The sequence below is a fragment of the Pelmatolapia mariae genome, linkage group LG16_19 (assembly GCF_036321145.2).
Source record: "Pelmatolapia mariae isolate MD_Pm_ZW linkage group LG16_19, Pm_UMD_F_2, whole genome shotgun sequence".
NCBI classification, from domain to species: domain Eukaryota; kingdom Metazoa; phylum Chordata; class Actinopteri; order Cichliformes; family Cichlidae; genus Pelmatolapia; species Pelmatolapia mariae.
In genome coordinates this window covers 24283181-24301870 of record NC_086241.1, presented here as the reverse complement: position 1 = coordinate 24301870, position 18690 = coordinate 24283181, and the positions used below count along the sequence as shown (strand labels likewise).

Sequence of the window (18690 nt, the reverse complement as noted above, 5' to 3'; positions counted from 1 at the left end):
ACTACTCAAGACCTTGTATGTGAGGAGCAGGATTCTGAATTAGATTCTGGATTTAACAGGGAGCCAGTGGTTGCTCAACTCTTGACTGTGTAGCCAGAAAGAAAGGAAACAAACAAACATTTTTTGTTCGTGGTCTTTGGTTCCACGGACAAAAAATGTGTTATAGATATTTGCTGCATTTCTCTGTAAACTGAATAGTTGGAGACAGAAAAAGAAAGACTTTTGTTTAAATTTACATCTATTATTGTAGCCTGACTCCTTCTGGATTCCTTGTTACAGGATGTGGAGATACAGGACATGTGTGTAGTCCAGAATGCCTGCTCAATGTTAAAGGACTATTTAAACGGCCTTCTATAGATTTGCGGCTACTCCGCCTCCAAGCCACGTCCGGCTTTGTTTGTTTTGTTGTCGTTGTCATTTTGGTTTGGTTTTTCATGTACACCACACACACGTCACACTTGCTTTAATAAATATTATTAATCATTGTTAAGCTGGGAGTGCGATTACAGTCTCTGGTTAGACCTACGAGCGTCTGTAACTGTATTTGTAAATGTTTTTTCCTCTATAAACATAATAACAGAAGCAGCAACACTGAGTCAACAACATTGCTTGGGCAGCTGGTCCTCACGCTTGACAGAGAGGAGAGCTACGATATGTCGGGCAGGAATTCCAGAGTGTGATCCCAAAAAGTTGAGCTGCAAATGAATTTCCTGACCTCAACCTTGACTTGGATCTATCAAATAAATTGCTTCAAACCATTACCTCTTTGATGAGCTGCTGCAGGCTATCCACTCTGACTTCCCCCGCTGCTCCTTCCTCCACCTCTGGTGCTTCTCCTCTGCCACCTTCTCCTCCTGCTGCTGCTAATGCTTCTCCATCACTGGCTCTCTCCTCCTCCTCAATTTCCTCTATGTGTACGTTGGGTCGAGGAGGGGGGGCAGGGGTTATATTAATTGATGCCCGATACATTCCTTGCTTCTGTTTGCCATCTCCTCCTCCTTGATCGTCTCTCACTGGACTGACTGACCTCGGGGAGGGGTTTGTGTAGGAGGAGTGGCGGTCAGAGCCGATCTCTGACTGCAGGAAGAGCTGCTCTCTGAGGAGGTCTGACACCTGGACAGATAGGAAAGACGGGCAGGAAAAGGTTAAGACATTAGTATTTTCAGCTTTATGTAACAAAAACATTGCGCGCACGTGTGTGTGTGTGCTGACCGGCTCCATGGCTCTCAACGCAGAGGCGGTGGACAGACTTTCAACACTGAAGTTTCTGTGAAGACCCTGAGGAAAAGAACAATGGCAGTATTACAACAAAGTAATATAACAGGCCTTCTGCCTTTTTCTCTCACAATCAGCTGATAGTATTTTATATAGTTTTGCTAAATAATCTTGTACAAAAACTATGTTTATGCTTCAGTATCATGGAATATATCGTAGTTTCAGTAGCAAAACTGCACAGATTTAATGTTATTTAATGGGGTAAACCAGTGGTGTCCAAACCCAGGCCTCGAGGGCCGGTGTCCTGCAGGCTTTAGATGTGTCCTTGATCCATCACAGCTGATTTAAAAGGCTAAATTACTTCCTCAACATGTCTTGAAATTCTTCAGAGGCCTGGTAATGAACTAATCATTATATACACATTCAGGTGTATAGACCCAGGGTGAGATCTAAAACCTGCAGGACACCGGCCCTCGAGGCCTGGAGTTGGCCAAGCCTGCGGTAAACTTTGAAGTGCTGTATCATCATGTGGGATAGATGGCTGGTGAAAACAAGTTACACCATATGAAAGGCCTCCTTTTTAGTTGACTCTGAGGGGACCGGTGGGAACTTTTTAGCCCCACGTCCTTTGTTGTGTGGCTGTACTTTACTCATCTTCCATTACACTTTTCTTTTACTACATAAATTTGTGCCATTTTACAGATTTTATGTTTCAGGGTTTTTTTTCTCCAGAATTTAACACAAAAAGCATGACAATAGCTGGTTTATACTGCACAAATCCTCTGGTGTGCATTTACTCTGTGCTGCGTGTGGTGTGTCAGCTCCATCAGTCTGTCTTCCAGCTGCTGTTCGAGCTCCTGCAGTTCCTCTCTGACTGCTGACCTCAGAGATTGGAGCTGCTCCAACTCCAGCCTGCAAACAAACACACACAAACACACTCTCCAGGTTTGCTTTGCATTGTGGTGTCACGGCTCCGTCACATTTCTGTTTGCTTTTGTGAGTCACCTGTCAGCGGGGCTCAGGTGATTGTAGACCGGAGCCTGCTGTCGGATGATTGCCAGCTCCAGATCCATCATCTGACTGCGGAACAAGTTCAGGCTCCGCCTCTTCTGCTGAAACTCTGCTAAAGTCTGAAACCAGAGACGGGCGCAAAGTGAATCACACATTTATTGATAGTGACAACGGTCTGCTCCAGCGCTTTCTGGTTGGAAGAACAAGCACTGAAAACTAAGAGTGTGTAGGTTTTCAGTCATGCAATGGAAAATATGTAAATATGGAACACAAGGTTCTTACATGTAAATAATGAGCCAGTAAAAAAACCAAAAAACACTTGCTGCTTTCAGTGGAACCGAAAAGCAACATTTAAATACTGAAGGCTATATATCCGGGAACAAACACTGTTTTATTGATTTAACATACAAATGTCCTATGTGGCTAAAATAGAGAAAGCTACGCAGGCATCAGAGATGATGGTACCTGGTGATTTGGCAGAGTTGCTCTGGGCTCACTGAACGTGTCTGGAGTATCGGCTCGGTTCTAGATGAGGAGAACAGCGATAACAACATAAGAAGGGAAACTCCGAATAAGAAGAAGAACTACAAACTCCAGACTAAACCTTAATTAACAGGGTGGTAAGAGAGTGTGACTGAGGAGGACTGACCAGACTCTGAACTGTTCCCCGGATCTCGTGCAGGACTCTCCTTAGCTGCATCTCTGTGCTAGATGGGCTCTGGCCTGGAGCATTAGCATCACGAAGCCCTGGATGGAGGTTGTGACCTGGGCTAAGGGCAGAACGCATGGCTATGTGGAAGCCAGGAGGAGGAGGAGCCAGCCCTGGATGCAGACTGTGTTCTGGGGACACTGTCGGATGGAGATGTGTGTGGTGGGGAAATGACAGGTACGGGTTGTAACCTTGATGACTAAAGTAGGGCGAGCCAAACTGTGAGCCTTGAGGAGGGACCTGGTAGGGTGGCTGGTGACTGTATTGATGGTTATAGACCTGGTGATACATTCCAGAAGGTCCAGGATGCAAGTGACCCGGAGGGATGTGGTGAGGAGATGTGGGAGTTGAAAGGGGATGCAAGTTGGACATGCTGTCATGCTGGGGGCCTGGGGAAGTTGAAGGCTGGTGGAGACTGGTTAGACTAGAATGGTGGTTCACTGAAGGGCTGTGGTGATGGTGGAGGTTAGGAAGACTACCGTGTAGATGAGGAGGGGTGTACTGCAAAGCAGGGTTCAACATGAAGGGATGTGGGCTGGAGTTAAATCTTGGACTAAGATTTGGGCTGGGACAAGGGTATTGAGCTGAAGGGTGAGAATTAGGGAACAGATTCTCCCCTGGATTCAAACTTGGCTGGTTTTGATTGGCATTCATGTTTTGCTGGAACTGGGCAGGCTGCTGCTGATTGGACAAATCTGGAACACTCTGGGTGCTCCAAAATCCAGCATTTACTCCTGATTGCCAATCAGGAGGAGGGCTGGTGCTGTGTAGGGAATAGGATGGCCGCATCAGATACCGAGGTATGGGCTTAGGTGGAAAGACAGCTGGTGAATTTTTTTTGGAGCTAGATGAGGAGGCAGGATTTATGATCAGAGTTGACAGGCAGTTGGTTGGTTCTTCCTCCACTTCTTCCTCTTCCTTCTCCTCTCCTCCTTCTTCTTTCTTGTCCTCAGGCTCAGGGGTGTATTTAAAGGAGTACTTGGGCTGGGTGCAGGACGCCAGGCCTTGCCCAAACTGGATCCTGACAGATGATACAATCTTGGAGGGCGAAAGGAGTGAAGAGGGCAAGGAAGAGGACCTCTGCATGGAGATGCCACGTCTCTGGGAGGCTGTACGGTTTGACTGTTTGGCTCGGTGTAGAGCGCTAAGGACCGGAGAAGCTGGAGCCACAGGACAAAGTGATTCAGAATCATCCAAGAACACAGGCTCTACTTTGACTTTGTTCTCAGCACTCGTTTTCTCTGTGGATGTAACTGTGTCTCCTTCAGTTTCTGTCGGGTTCTGAGTGTGCTCTGGTCCTTCCTCTGAATCATGTTGGGATTCCTTTGACTCTGGCTGTGCTTGTTGTTCAGCAGCAGGCATACACTGAGCAGACTCAGGCTCAGGCTCAGGCTCTGGATCAGGATCAGTCCGGTCACATCTCTCAACATTCTCCTTACCCAAAGTTTCATCTTGCTGTACTTCTACTGGCCTGCTCCTGGGCAGATGGTGAGCTGTGTACTGTGGAATCTGCTCCGAAGTCTCTGTATCCATGTGCTCTTCCCTGGAGTTGTTACTTCGATCCGACTCTGCAGCGCCACCTAGCCTCGCCTCTTCCTCTCTACCATCTGGCAGGTCAAATGCTGGCTTGTCCATTGCAAGGGGAGTAGCCACGTCTTGTGAAGGGTGCGACGTCACAGTGGTCTCGCTGTCACAGCTGTCACTACTCACCTGCACCTGATTACAATTAATTCAAATTTTACTTAAATCCCAAATAATCATAAATATTGAAAAATATATAACTAATAGTGAAAGGGTGCAGTATTTCCCCACAATGAAGAGAAAAAGAAACATAAAATACAGCATTACAAAATCAAATTATCAGGTTACTGTGACTAAATCTTTGTGGTTGCAGTTTTCTGGTGGTTGCACTTTTGAAATGTGCTCTGCGGTAATCTTTGTAATCCAAAATTCCCATTTGTGACCAAAAGATGTATTACTTGCACACGCTTTAGTGTCCAATTAGAGTCAAACTCACTAGCTGCTTTTTTATTCAATCAGGACACCTTGATTTATATTGGTGCTTTCTTACCACTCTGAGTGCTCAGTTCCTACTTGCTCAATCTGATTTATGTTAGATTACATAGGAGTACTTTTTTTTTCTTTAAATAAGAGAATAAAATAAGCGTTCTAGGCCAGATTTGATTAGGCTGCTTGTGCTTTTGCAAATTTTTGTCTGGTTTTTCATGATTCATTTCAAATAAGTAAGTCTGAAGGTGACAGCCATGAAAAAAAGGAGGGATGCACAGAAGAGACTTTAAAAAAAAAAAAGAATGAGAAACAAACAAACAGACCTTAAGGTGGCTGTTGAGATCAGCAGAAGGCTCCTCAGCAAAGCCGCTGCTGTCAGACTGTTGGCTGCCTGTCCTCGAAAGGTCTACTAGAAAGAGAGAAAGGGGAAATAAAAAGCTTTAATTCTTCCCGCATTACCCGATCTGTCCTGCAGGTGGCAGAGCAGAATCATTCATAGAAAACATGTTAGCGTGCAAAAAGAAGCTGTGTAGAAATTCTATGTCTAAAGGAAACGAGATTCTTAGTTCATACAGAATTAAGACACATTAAGATGGAAAGAAAGACGAAGCTTTTAAGTGGATCAAAGGAGATAAAGAAGGGCTGCAAGAAGCTGCTGAACTCTGAAAGGATTTTAACTGGGAAAAAAGACACTCCACTGGTTTGTTGTATGATTTACTATGAAGCATTTAAAAAATTTAAAACAAGACTTTCTGACGTTCTGTTAGAAATCCTATAAATTAAAAAAAAAAAAAACACCAATTTTTTTTCCCATTTATAATGAAAGAGTTCTTTTAAGATTTCAACAATGTTTTTCTATGAGATCTTATCATATTGCATATTTTAAGCATTATCAGATTCAAGCACCAATAGGAGTGTTTGATTTGGAACTCCAGTGAACTATATATAGTTTTATGTACTCGATCTGGCTAGGTAAGGATTAAAAGATGGGCTTGCGCTTCTTACAAACGATGCTGTGACTATATGCACAATGAAGATGAACAACAATGTTCATAATGGGCTCTAACAGAATCCACCTTAACAGGGAGTCTGTGTTAATGACAGAAAAGTCCACAGATATTTAGAGCAATGTTAAGAAGTGAAATTTCAGCCGTGGATTTCTTCAAAACGTCATTTTCAAGTAAAACGATCTAAACAATGAAATTTTTGTATTATTCAAACATATCTTGGTGAGTGTTTCACAAGGAATGAAATGCATTCAGTCAGTAAGCCCTCAAAGACACAGTACACATTTGCATTTTGCTGAAAAGTACTGAATACAAACATGACCATCTGCTTGCTTAAAGGAAAAATGCAAGTGAAACGATAAGGTCATTCAGAAACTCAAGTCAGCGCTCACCTCCCGATCTAGACGTCCTGTGTGGGTTAGCCTCGTCTTCGTTAATCTATACAACAAAAACAGACTGAGTTTTAGGAGAAAGAAAGACCTGAACAGAGTCCTTCCCCTAAATAAAAGCTCAGGCTTTTTACCAACTACTCCGCTTCACTGAGCAGATTCATGCAACGTGCGTCAACAAGCTCGTTTTTCTAAAGCTGCAAAGACCAGTGGACACGGGTCCTCATCTACCTGACATCCATTTGTCCCTTTTCTGTCTTCAAGAGTTTTTGTACCCCCCCCCCCCCCCCCCCCCCCGATGAGGTCAGCTGTTGTGAACAGCTGGTTCTGAGGTCTAAAGTATAGCCTAAATATGCATAAAATTTCACTTCTGCCAGTGTATTACAGTAAGTAGAGGATTTTTGTCTTTATTTGCATGAATTTGAATCCTAGAGTATCTTTCCAAGCCATGCCCACTGGCTAAAAGGCTAAAAGGGAACCGGTCTGTGAGAACCGACAGCATACATGTAAATGTGAGATGGCTTTGGTAACCTGGGACACCATCACAAACACAGGAACAGCTAAATAGTAGTTGGTGACAACATTGTAACATGCCTATGGAAAGAGGTCACCCACTGATTTGACCAAGGAGTATGAAGAGAAACCCGTACCTCCTCTATTTCAAAAGAGTCTGCGTTTTCTGTGCGAAGATGTGCCAGCCGCGGCGGGGCCAGGGTGTGAGGAGCTTTCTCTGGGGTGGAGTTTCTTTTCTCCACCTCTTTAACCACCTGAGTGCCTTCCCCTGTTCCCTGGTTGGTTGACTGAAGGTCTGGGTCGGTGGTGTGCTGTTCAGGTCTGATGGGAAGTAGAAGTTAGTCAACTGAGAAGTAACTGGTAGAATATTTTGTTATTCAGTTATTTATATAACCTTAGTTTGACATCTGAGCAAACTGGGACAGTGGGAGCTTATGTATGGGTACTGCAGCTTTGGACACATGAATTCAAGCCGGCAGTGAAGTTTCATACTTCATGAAGAGTCTGATATCGGTTAATATATACATGAGAGAGATTAACAGCAGCTTACGTGTTTTGAATTAAAACACGGATGCTATGAGTAGCACCAGGATGCTAATATGACAAAAATTACATCCCAAATTTGAGGTACTTTACAAATATTTTTCCTCTGTGTGATTCAGTGAATAATAAATTTTAAGTAATTCAGAGGAATAGTTTTAAATGGAAACTTTCTTGTTAGCCATTCTAGTCACTTCTATTTATAAACCCAATTACAAAAAGGCTCCATACTCTGTATGTAAATAAAAATAGAATACGTTGACTCACAAATCTCAAACTCATATTTTATTCACTGTAGAAGATAGCTAATGTTTGCACTGAGAAATTGTAGCATTTTAGAAAAAATACTAGCTCTTTTTTAAATCTGATTCTCAGAAGTAAAAAATAAGCACAGGCTAATTCTGATAATCTGCAGGAGTCTCTGTGGGCAAGGGATAAGGCCAAGAATCAATACTGAATCATGAATACCAGAAATACCAGATGTGAAATGATGCCTGCATCATCATCCAGCGCGATGCTGACAGTTAATGATGGTTTGTGGAAGCCTATTCTTGGAGAGCGGCACAGATCTTTACATGCTAGCTAAGAGTACTCTGACTGCTGTTATGTGCAGGGATGCAATCCGCAGATCTATTACCAGAGATGATTCAGTGACACCTGGGTTACTCCTTGTGCAGGACAATGCCCAGCCTCATGTGGACTTTGTCAGTATTTCCTGAATGACAAACTAACTGATGCCACTGACTAGCCCTCACATTCCTCAGACCTGAATCCAACTGAGAACCTCTGAGATGTTATGGTGCATCTGAAACCAGACAGACTGTCTAGGAGCTCACTAATGCTCTGATCCAGATCTGTAAAGAGATCCCCAGGACACCATCCAATATCTTGTTTGCTACAGGATTAACAGTAGCAAAAAGCTAAACTAGAAATGGTCTGTGGTCACCACTTGCTAAGTATTTCCCTTTTTTCTCATTTGTTGCCTCTCCATCAAACCTGCTGTCACTGTTCTTTGTACTAAAGCAGGTGAAATGGATTCACAATGTAATATGATTCCTAACTGGACAGACCGATATTACTGAGGTCTGACAAAGTTTGAGAACCACTGGCTTCAATATCGATCTATATGTGCCATCCACAACTTCAAACTGGTTTATATGTATTAAGTAATGATACCTGTTGTCTGTTAGGGAACCTGTCTCTCCATCCCCACTGGTTTCCTCGGTAACTGTCGCGAGGGGACAGTTGTCTTTCTTGCGGATGTGTTTCGGGCTAACCACCTCTGCCTGGTGGTGAGAGTTGGTACTGGATCCGTCCTGTTCTGTACCGGCCGGTGCGTCAGCAGGAGCTTCATGTCCGCTGGTTAGCGTTTGCTGGTTAGGCGTTTGCGCTTCAGTCGACTCTGAGGTGGACGAGAGCAAGTTGTGTCTGCTAAGAGTTCTCTTGAGGATTTTGGCAGCGTTTATTACGGGGTTCCTCTTCTTCAGAGGAGAAGACTGCTCGTCTCCTCCTCCCTTTCGTCCTCCTTTTTCTCCTCCCTCTACTTCTGAGAGGCAATTATAAAAAGTTCAGAAAAAGCCAAATCACTAACACTTCTGAGTAACACAAATATTGGTCAAACAACGTCTTACCCCAAATCTGATGGGGAATAAAACATTTTATTCTTAATAAGTTCAAATAAAAATAAAAACACCTGTCAGGAGGCAAGGGTGCCGATCATGTCTTATTCAAAAATGTCTGTTCATCGTCTATTATGTAAAATGATCCTTGTTAAAGCATAAAGTTGAACAGATATGACTAAAACCTTATGGACTTTGCTTTCAGTATCAAGTATATGGCTACCCAACTATTCAGCTAGTGATTTTTATCAGTGTTTTTCTAGTCTGATGACTTCAGTTAAATAAGCCCACTGTAATATATTAAATACATTTTATTGTAAACATCTTCCACAGCCGTAAAAGTCAGATTAGTGTTTGTGCACGACTCTCTGCGCCGCTCAGCCGGTCCAGACTAAAACCGTCCTTCAGTGGACTTTGTGTTGTTGTCGTCATTACCTTGATCCATAGTGCTGATCCGCTGGACCGGCAGTCCAGAAACTTGACTGTATAGCTGGAAGAACTCGTTCGCTACTGTTGTCAAGACCTCGATCTGACGGAAACGACCTGAGAAAGAAGGCAGACACAAAACGGTCATAACACAGCACTTCAGAGAGAGAACAGCAGGAAAACAAAGAAAGAAAAGGACATGTGCAAGACTTCCAGCCTGGACTGCTGGCACAGGACAGACTGTAGCCATGAATTTATGCTGACCCTGCTGTCTTCAACATGTTCAACAGAACAAACCACATTTTTTTAAAGGGCGTAAAGCATCAACCAACTACAAAGCAATGACCAATTTGCTTTTTTAAGTGAAAAAGATCTTAAAGTATAGATTTCTGTATCCTGCATAGTGCTGAGTAAAAAAAAAAAAAATCATCTCAGGAGATTCACAGTTTCAGAAAACCAGACACCAGAGCTGTGACACTGCAGGAGACCAGAGACACGAACAGCAACTGTCAGAAACTATGGATTTTTTTTTCCAGTTTCCCCTGCTTTTGTATTGGTACAAGCTAAATGTGTGCTCTAGGCTCCAAAAATGAAACGGACATGTTTTCATCCGATTCTCAGTAAAGCTCCATAAATGTAATTTCAGCCTGTTACAGATGAAAGTTGACAGTCATGAGTTTGGCCTTTGCTCTAAAATAGAGCTCACTATACAAGTGTTTATTAGATGTGCAGAAATAAAGGAGTGAATGGTGGAGTGGTTCCACAGCAGGACTTCATTCTTCAGAGAAATTGCTATTGTTAAAAATCATTCATGTCACTGACAAACTTTAAAACTGGTTTTAAACAAAATGAATGTTTGGAATTGAAGAACTATTCTGAGAAAAGAAAAACATAAAAAGCTGAACACGGACGTCAGCTCTGCCACTCCTTCCTCCTCCTCCCTCCTCTTGGGGTTGTGTAAGTCGAGCTGTCAGTCTTATTTCTAACAGGATGATGACTTGCATACTTTCCTGCCTTCCCTGCTCCCCCTGCCTGTCTCTCACTGTCTAAATACTCATCAGTCTGTTATAAAAACACCGACTTCTGTCTCCTGTCTTTATGTGAACACGTTGTTCCTCGCTTTTATGTAACCACCTGAAACACAGATCTGCTAACTCATATTCCCTCACCTCTGACTTGCAAATCCAAAACAACAACAACAACAACAACATTTATTTATACTGCATCAGAGGTAAAAGTAAGCACATCATAACTGGATGTGTACATTTGATGGTGCTCTCACATAAACAAAAGGTTAAAAGCAAAAGCCAAGTTGTAGCTTAGAGTTTAGTCAGCATCTCTGATGTTTTAGCCTGCTTTAGCTCCTAGGTTCTGTTTCAGTGTGCTTTCACACCTACAGTTTATTTAATCTGGTTTGAATCAATGCATGTTCTGGATGAGTGGATAACAATGATAATTTTACTCCAAACATCCAGCCAATATTTCAGGCAAAACCATACATAGCAGGCTAGTTGCTACAGTTTCTGTACTCTGTAGTCAGCCACAAAGTATACCGGGCTACTGGAAGATGTTTAGCTCAAACTTACAGCTTGAGTCAGTCAAGGTTAGTATAAACTAACTCTGTTTGGAACCAGACGAGACCACCGCCTCCAAAGGGTTTCGGTGTGGTCGTTTTGATCTGCACGCGAGTGTGATTACCGTGTTCACATCAGCACAAATGAACTGCACCAATGGGGAGACAGACCAGAGGTGGCTTTAATCAGAATAAACAGTGCAGGTGTGACACTTTAAAAAAAAAAAAAAAGAATGAAAAGAGTGCAATATAAAAATGTGCACAATGGTGCAGATATTCTAGGAGGAGAACCAAAGAAGCACGAATACTGGACTCATTGAGGAGTCAAAAAGCAAAAAGACCCTATGTGATGATGCAGATGTGGACGTAGGCCTTTCCTAAAATTTGTTTTTACCCCAAAGTGGCCCAAAAACAATTAATGCATCTTTAAAATAAGCTGCAGATCAGGCTGTCACTCACAACTCATGACTATAGAACATCCTATTACACATACAGCTGTGTGTGATGATAGTAATACTGTGCGAGTGAGTTTCCTGCTCACTGCTGACTCTGCATTAATGCTCATTCTGAGGATCCTAATACAGGAAGTGAGGATTAAGTGAAAACGGCACACACTCTTTTTCTGTCTCCATCCCTGGAGATTTCTTTCTGGTGGTGAGAACGGAGCTTACATAACAAACAACAACACACGCATGTATGTCTGGGATCTAGGAAACCAGTGGACGAGTATGAGAATGTTCTGGAAAAGAAGAAAGCCTCCAGGAACCTGAGACGGGCCAGAAACTGTTAAAGGAGCAGTTCATCTTAGACACCCATCTGTACCTTTCATACATTTAGCTTTGAAATAAACATCTACTTAATCTTTTAGCTTTGGAGACCTGGACTGTCTTTTACTGTTACAATGTGCAAGTTTCCAGGTATGTGGAGGTAAAAAAAAAAAAAAAAAAAAAAAAGAAAAGAAAAGAAAAGAAAGGTTCCTCTGAAGTTTCCTCTGTGCCTGTCATTTACAACCCTGGTCCACAAAAGTTGACATGTTGTGTACAATGAGTACATCAGCAAGGCAAAATATCAAATGTTGAGACAATACAATACACTTTTTTTTTAATTTAATGCAAGGATGTTTCAAAAAACATTGAGGGCAGAGGGACGTTTACCATTGTGTTGCATGACCTCCTTTTGCTTGATATGGGGTTTCAACAGTTCAGGGCGTTCTTTGTTGCATTTTTCCACTTCGTAATGCTCCAAATGTTTTCAGTTCATCCGTTGTGACCTTCAGAATGTGGTTTGTATCATCTTACAAAATTAAGCTTGGAAATACTTGAAAAACACCACCAGATATGTAGCACATATCATAACATTTCCCCCATTTTCACAGGCTTAAAAGTAATTGATACACAGTTTTGAGGGCCATGTGAGGCCTGTCCCCTTCTTATTTAATGTCAGAATGAAGCAGACATAATATCTGAATTTGATTCAAAGGTTTTCAATATAATTTCAAATGGGGCCCAAAGACCTGTCAGTGCAAGTGAAGGCAGGTCATTGTTAAGCTGAAAAACCAACCTATCAGAGACAGCAAAAATTTAGGAGTGGCCAAAACAACAATCGTGAAATAAAGGAACTGATCAGCTCAGCAACACTAAAAAGCCCTGAAAGATCTCAGGAGAAAAACAGCTGATGATCCGAGACAAACCTCATAAAATACATCTGCCAAACACAGTGGAGGCAATGTTATAGCATGGACGTGTATGGCTGTGAGTGGAACCAGATCACTAGTATTTAGCGCTGATAGAGCAGCTTTTCCCTCCTCAAATTCAGATTCAATGCTGCAAAACTTCATTTCCAAAATGAATGAATGATGAGCTAAAGCATACCATCACTGATCACAAAAGATTTTCATCCAAATATTTAAAATAATTATGAAATTTTGTTTGTCCAATCACTTCTGAGCCTAAAGAAATGGGGGAGCGTGTATAAAAACGCTCGCAATTTCCAGACAGTTCAAGCAAAATTTGTGTTAAACCCTTCGTTTGGTCTAAAATCCGCTAAAAACTATAGACTTTCTATATTCATCCAATAAACTACAGCTCTAACTGTACCGTCATGGATGCTGACTTTTGAACAAAGGACTGATAACAGGCTTAATAGTCCACCTTTTCTTTGTTTTAAAAAACCACCATCCATGATTTGAAAAAGACTTTCACACACACTAGTACAGTTAGCAGTGCCGCATGAGGGAACAGAACTGCATGACTGTATTATGTCGAAAAAATATCATTAAACTGTTTGCCTATGCAGGATTTCATGGTCTGATGAATAATAAGCTTCAGCCTCTCTCAAATACTCTAATGATTTCTTCATATTCTAATCTCTAATAATCATGTTGCTGATCCACTGACAGTTAATGCAATTAATTGTGGGATGTTAATTCAATTAATTGTGGGATGTTAATTCAGGTCTTTCCAAGTATTATATGACTTTTTTCATTTGTTTTTTGGCAACATTTAAATAGAGAATGCACATCACAAACAAGACAAAGTCTCAATTTCTAAATTCGATTGTTTCTTTGCACCAGTTCAAGGCAAATACAAGCTTTTCTTTCCGTTTGTATATTGCATGTTGTTTTTGTATGTACTAAAATTGTCAACGTTTCTCATTACATCAGTTTGATCTGCAGAATAATATCAGTCAGTAATAACAGTCAAAACCTGTGACTTCTTTGTGAACTCCTTTAACACCTGAGAGCGTAAGCCTGGAAGAGTTGCATGATTTGTAGAGAGTCAACAGGTCTTCTGTTGACTCTCAGTCAGGGTGACGTCATGTTTACTTCTTCGCATTCATCTGAAGCGTTCAACATGTCTGATTGTGATGATTAAACTGAAATCATACTGAACTTGAGAGACTGCTGTCAGTACATTTGTGCTCTCCATTTCCACAATGAAGGCAGCGTTAGTGTCCAGCCAAGGTTCGCTGGGCTCTGATGTGTGTAATAAACAAACATTGATAAGAGCCGCCGCAGACCTTTGGATAGTGAGTAAGAGCATTACTGGAGTTTGTAGCAATGGACTAAATATAAAAAACATTAGAACAATGTAGACCGTGCTTGTGGCTGAAGAGGCACAGCTGCTCAGTCAAGACGGCTGGAGATTTCAGCGAAACAGGAAGAAGCCACTTGAAGTTGTTTGTCATATGGAATTCAATGGAAGCCAGCGGGACCGAAATTAAATATGAGAAATAGGACTGCGCCTTTCCAAACAATACAAGTCAAGAGACAAGGTCAAAGGATTTTTATCATTAATAAATACAAAGAGGTTTTTCTTTCCTGCGATATTACCGGGACAAGTTGAGGTGCAATTATTTCTTTGCACATATAAAAGCTCACAACAATCAGCAACAACATTAAAACAAGAGCAAGTTGAATAACAATCAATCACGCCTTTATAACTCTTTATAAATATCCTGCTTGGAAACAGCGGTGTCTGGCATTTAGGCAGACGCTCCTTTGATTCGGATCAACTAAACAGTGCCGCAGAGCAAGCATACCCTCTTTCATGGAAATGGTACTCCCCAGAAAGCTAACACACCAAACCACACTATAACCCTGCTGAGGGTTGACCCGAGGACCACAGCAAAGAGCCAAAGGTGATGACTTTTATCTGCCCACCATAACTTTGGCTTTGACTCGGTTGAGTCACTGAGCTTCAGTTTGCGTGCCATCAAACATCTTGTGACTCATATAGTTATTACTGGGAGCTAACAAGAAAATGAGGTCGTGACCCTGAGATACGCAGACAGAAATAATATGTGTACACGAGCAGCCACACCCGCTCTTGGTGTCCATAATGACCTGCATTAGGGTCATTGGTTGTTTTAGAAAATAAACATCCAGGCCTGGGACCTTTGGTAAACTAAATGTCAGGATTTCTATTTGTTCGTGATACAGATTACTTAATTGGCTACTGTCTGCTGCTCACACTCACAATATTAACTTTTCACACCTAACCACAACGCTGCATGTAGAAACATCCAACAGCTGTTGAGATTAACTTTTGTTAAATTTAGTTAATTCTGCAACACACACACACACACACACACACACACACACACACACACACACACACACACACACACACACACACACACTCTAAGAACAACCTTGAATGACAAGAAGAACATTGAGTCCTGCAACAGATGGCGTGGCTCACAGAGCCCTGATCAACATCACAGAGTCAGACTGAGATCACATGATGAGACACCAGGCGCTGACATGGACTAAATCCAAAGTGTGGCATTATTCTGCAAAATGCCAAAGCCTGCATTGGCATACTGATGAGTTGGCATCAATTTAAACCTGTAATCTAAATTCCAAAGAAGTTAGGGCGCTGTGTAAAATGTAAAAAAAAAAAAAAGCAATGATTTGCAAACCAGATTTTACTCACAGAAGAACATAAAATGGTGCATCTCATTTTAAATATTTGAAGGTTTTTTAAGAGGAAAAATATTGGCTCAGTTTGTATTTGATGGCAGCAACAAGTCTTAAAAAAAAAAAAAAAGCAGGCCATGTTTACCACAGTGTAGCATCTCTTCTTCTTTTAACAGCAGTCTACAAACATGTGGGAACTGAAGAGAACAGCTGCTTGACTTTTAGAGAAAGAGTGTTGTCCCATTTTTGTCTGATATCTAGCTGCTTAACAGTTCTGGGTCTTCTTTGTCGTATTTTTTAAATTTAGTGATGTTCCAAATGTTTTAAAGACTATGCTAAACTGCCCTGCCTGCAATACAGACCTTTTCACCAAAGAGTTAAGGTCAGTGATCCCAACACTGGTTTTCAGCATTGTCCCTTGCACACAGGGATTTCTCCAAAGAGTTAAGGTCAGTGATCCCAACACTGGTTTTCAGCATTGTCCCTTGCACACAGGGATTTCTCCAATTTCTCCGAATGTGTAGACGATATCATGCTCTGTAGATGATGAGACATTCAAAGTCTCTGCAATTTTACTTTTGGGACAATTATTCTGAAATTGCAGCACAGTTTGTAGATGCAGTTTTTTTGCAGACTGGTAAACCTCTGCACATCTTTGCTTCTGAGAAACTGCCTCTAAGATGCTCTTACAGTCCCAGTTACTTTTCCAGCCTTTCGTTGCCTTCTCCCAACTTTTGAGACGTATTGCTGCCATCAAATTCAAACTGAGCCAATATTTTTAATTAAATACTGAAATGTGTCAGTTTAAACATCTTATATATTTTCTATGTACTACTGTGAATAAAATAGGGGGTTTGGAAATGCAAATCAATGCATTCTGTTTATATTTACATTTACACAGCATCCAAACAGTTTTGGAACTGGGTTTATATTTGGCTTTTATGCAGCTGAGACAGATGTTCATTTGTCATAGTTGACACCACAAATCTGCATCTTATGTTAGCCGTTGACAAGTGTATGGCTGGTTGTGTGAAGTGATCATGACAACAACTTACTTGCAGGTAAAAAAAAAAAAAAAACCTAAAAAAACCCTAAAAAAATCCTAAAAAGACAAGACCAAAAAAGAAAACAAGGCAGAGCTCGATCGGCCGTATGAAAATATAAATCTGTTGCCTTCAACGAGCACAACAGCAACAAAGACAGCAAACAAGAAGAAGTGAGACTTTATCATCAATAAACTGGAACAACTGAAAAGTAGAAAAGTAACCAAAGACTCAGTCAAAGTATTCTAGAGCTGAACTAATTTCACCTCTGAAGTGATTCATCTTCACACACACACACACACACACACACACACACACACACACACACACACACACGCAGCTGACTGTCTTCTTCTTGACAGTTTAACAGTGTAAGTGCAGTAAAAAAAAGAAATGCTTTGCCAGATCCTGTGTGTGTGCGTGTGTCTGTTCAGTAGTGAGCCAGTACCTTCATGCAAAAACGCATTCGAAAACAAAAAGAGGCCAGGATGTTAGCGGAGCAGGTCTGTGTGCGCGTGTGCGTGCGTGCGAGTGTGTGTGAGTTTGGGACAAACAGATCTTTGTCTTTGCTGGCAGTGTTGTCCAGGCAGTTGGCAGAACAGCTAAAAAAGCCGAAGGACCCCACAAAACACCACAATAATACTGGGAACAGGACACACACAGTCACCGAGCTTCACTTCCTCTGCCTACAGTTTCAGGACGTGAACCTCTGAGCTTCTCATCACTATCATGGTTAACCCTCCACCTGCAGCACTGAGGCTGTAGAAAGTAAACCCAAACACCAGAAGAGATGCAGCGGCGTTAAAAGCATGGAGGTACATACTTGTCAGGGCGTAGTTGGGGTTCTCCAGCTCCATCCGCTGCAGCTGAGCTGCCAGGTAGACCTGTATATGTAACACAGGAAATAATGTCATTACAAACATTATCTGTGACTGATGGTAATACGGCAGCAGGTTTTCCCCCGCTGATAATGTTTACTTAATATAGAGGTAACTAAGAGTCACTGTGGGAAATTTTTTTTCCCCTTATGTTTGCATTCTGTCTGATCAATAGAGAAAGGCAGAGCTTCACTGTAACAACAGTATGAGTCACTGCACCTCGAGCTGTGGGCGCAGGTCTGTACCAATACAGCTGGAAAAGTAACTAGAGGAGCTGGTTCACCAGCTCTCTCCCCGAGCACCACCAGGGCTGATCAAGACAGGCCATAACTCTGCTTAGCTATGTCTGTGCTTTGGTTGTAAAGTCTATGGCTGTGACACATTAGCTTGTAATTTGGGTAAGACAAATTGCTTTGAATTGTTGCAAGTGTGCAGTAAATTTAATTTAAGCTACTCCTTAGTAAGCATCTCTGTCACTGTATCGAAGCAACACAAGTGAAATAGAGTAGAGCTTAGTTACGTGCATAACTTAAACCTCAAACGCAGCTGAAGTTTTAGCAGTAAGCAAGTCTGTAGCCACTACTTTGCCGCTCTCATTGACCACATACTGCCTTAGATTATGCTTGAAAAAGAAGGACTGAACATTGTGAGGTCTCACATTTGCCAACACACAACTTTGTGGACCACAGGAAATCCAATAATGATTCCTTGGGAATGTAAGACTTTCAGCGAGGGAATGCCAAAGGGTTTTAAAAAAAATTATTTTACACTCAACATCTATACAAGCCACAATTCTGCACAGAGTGAAGATCCTTGGTTCCTCGGTTCGGCGTTCCTCATTAGCACGCACATGGTAACACTGTAGACCAAGTTTTGCACACTAGTATCATGGCTGAACATCTTGTTCTGGTTTTTAGAAACCCCAATAAGAAAAAGCTTACTGCTATTTGGAGAGCTCCAATAAAAACTGGCCTACTGCTAAAAGCCAGAAATAGTATTATGCTCATGCCTACAGGGGTATTAATGATAAAATAAAAAGATAAAACATACCAAAAAGATTTAAAAAAAAATATGAATAGGAATTTTTTAAAAAAGCCAACAATAACAGTTTGACAGGGATTAAACTGTATTTTTGCACCAAGAAGGTGATTCAAGGAGATATTAGACATAAACTTGGTCATGGTCATCTTAAAAAAGACAAAACGGGGCAAGAAGAAGTGGCAGAGCTAAAAACTATGTACAGCAGATGAACTGTAGCTGAAAGTCACGTCTTTAAGAAATTCCAGCAAAGAGAGCGATGCATGATGGTTTCCAATTTCAATAAAACACTGCACCGA

The 18690-nt window shown here is 41.6% G+C and overlaps 1 protein-coding gene across 5 annotated transcripts in view; it reads right to left on the bottom strand.

Annotated features, from left to right (window-relative positions):
- Window positions 1-18690, bottom strand: part of itprid2 (ITPR interacting domain containing 2) — a 46691-nt gene that overhangs the window by 4497 nt on the left and 23504 nt on the right. For 2 of the 5 annotated variants that reach the window (XM_063498611.1, XM_063498610.1), the window contains exons 10-21: window positions 17299-17359; window positions 9449-9556; window positions 8571-8940; window positions 6992-7175; window positions 6345-6390; window positions 5269-5354; window positions 2876-4651; window positions 2692-2751; window positions 2221-2345; window positions 2013-2127; window positions 1213-1278; window positions 763-1113 (exon numbers count right to left, since the gene is read on the bottom strand). In XM_063498611.1, the coding sequence (XP_063354681.1) occupies window positions 763-1113; window positions 1213-1278; window positions 2013-2127; window positions 2221-2345; window positions 2692-2751; window positions 2876-4651; window positions 5269-5354; window positions 6345-6390; window positions 6992-7175; window positions 8571-8940; window positions 9449-9556; window positions 17299-17359 (3348 nt within the window). The remainder of the gene's footprint in view (window positions 1-762; window positions 1114-1212; window positions 1279-2012; window positions 2128-2220; window positions 2346-2691; window positions 2752-2875; window positions 4652-5268; window positions 5355-6344; window positions 6391-6991; window positions 7176-8570; window positions 8941-9448; window positions 9557-17298; window positions 17360-18690) is intronic. The other 3 variants (XM_063498613.1, XM_063498612.1, XM_063498614.1) reach the window with 3 other exon arrangements.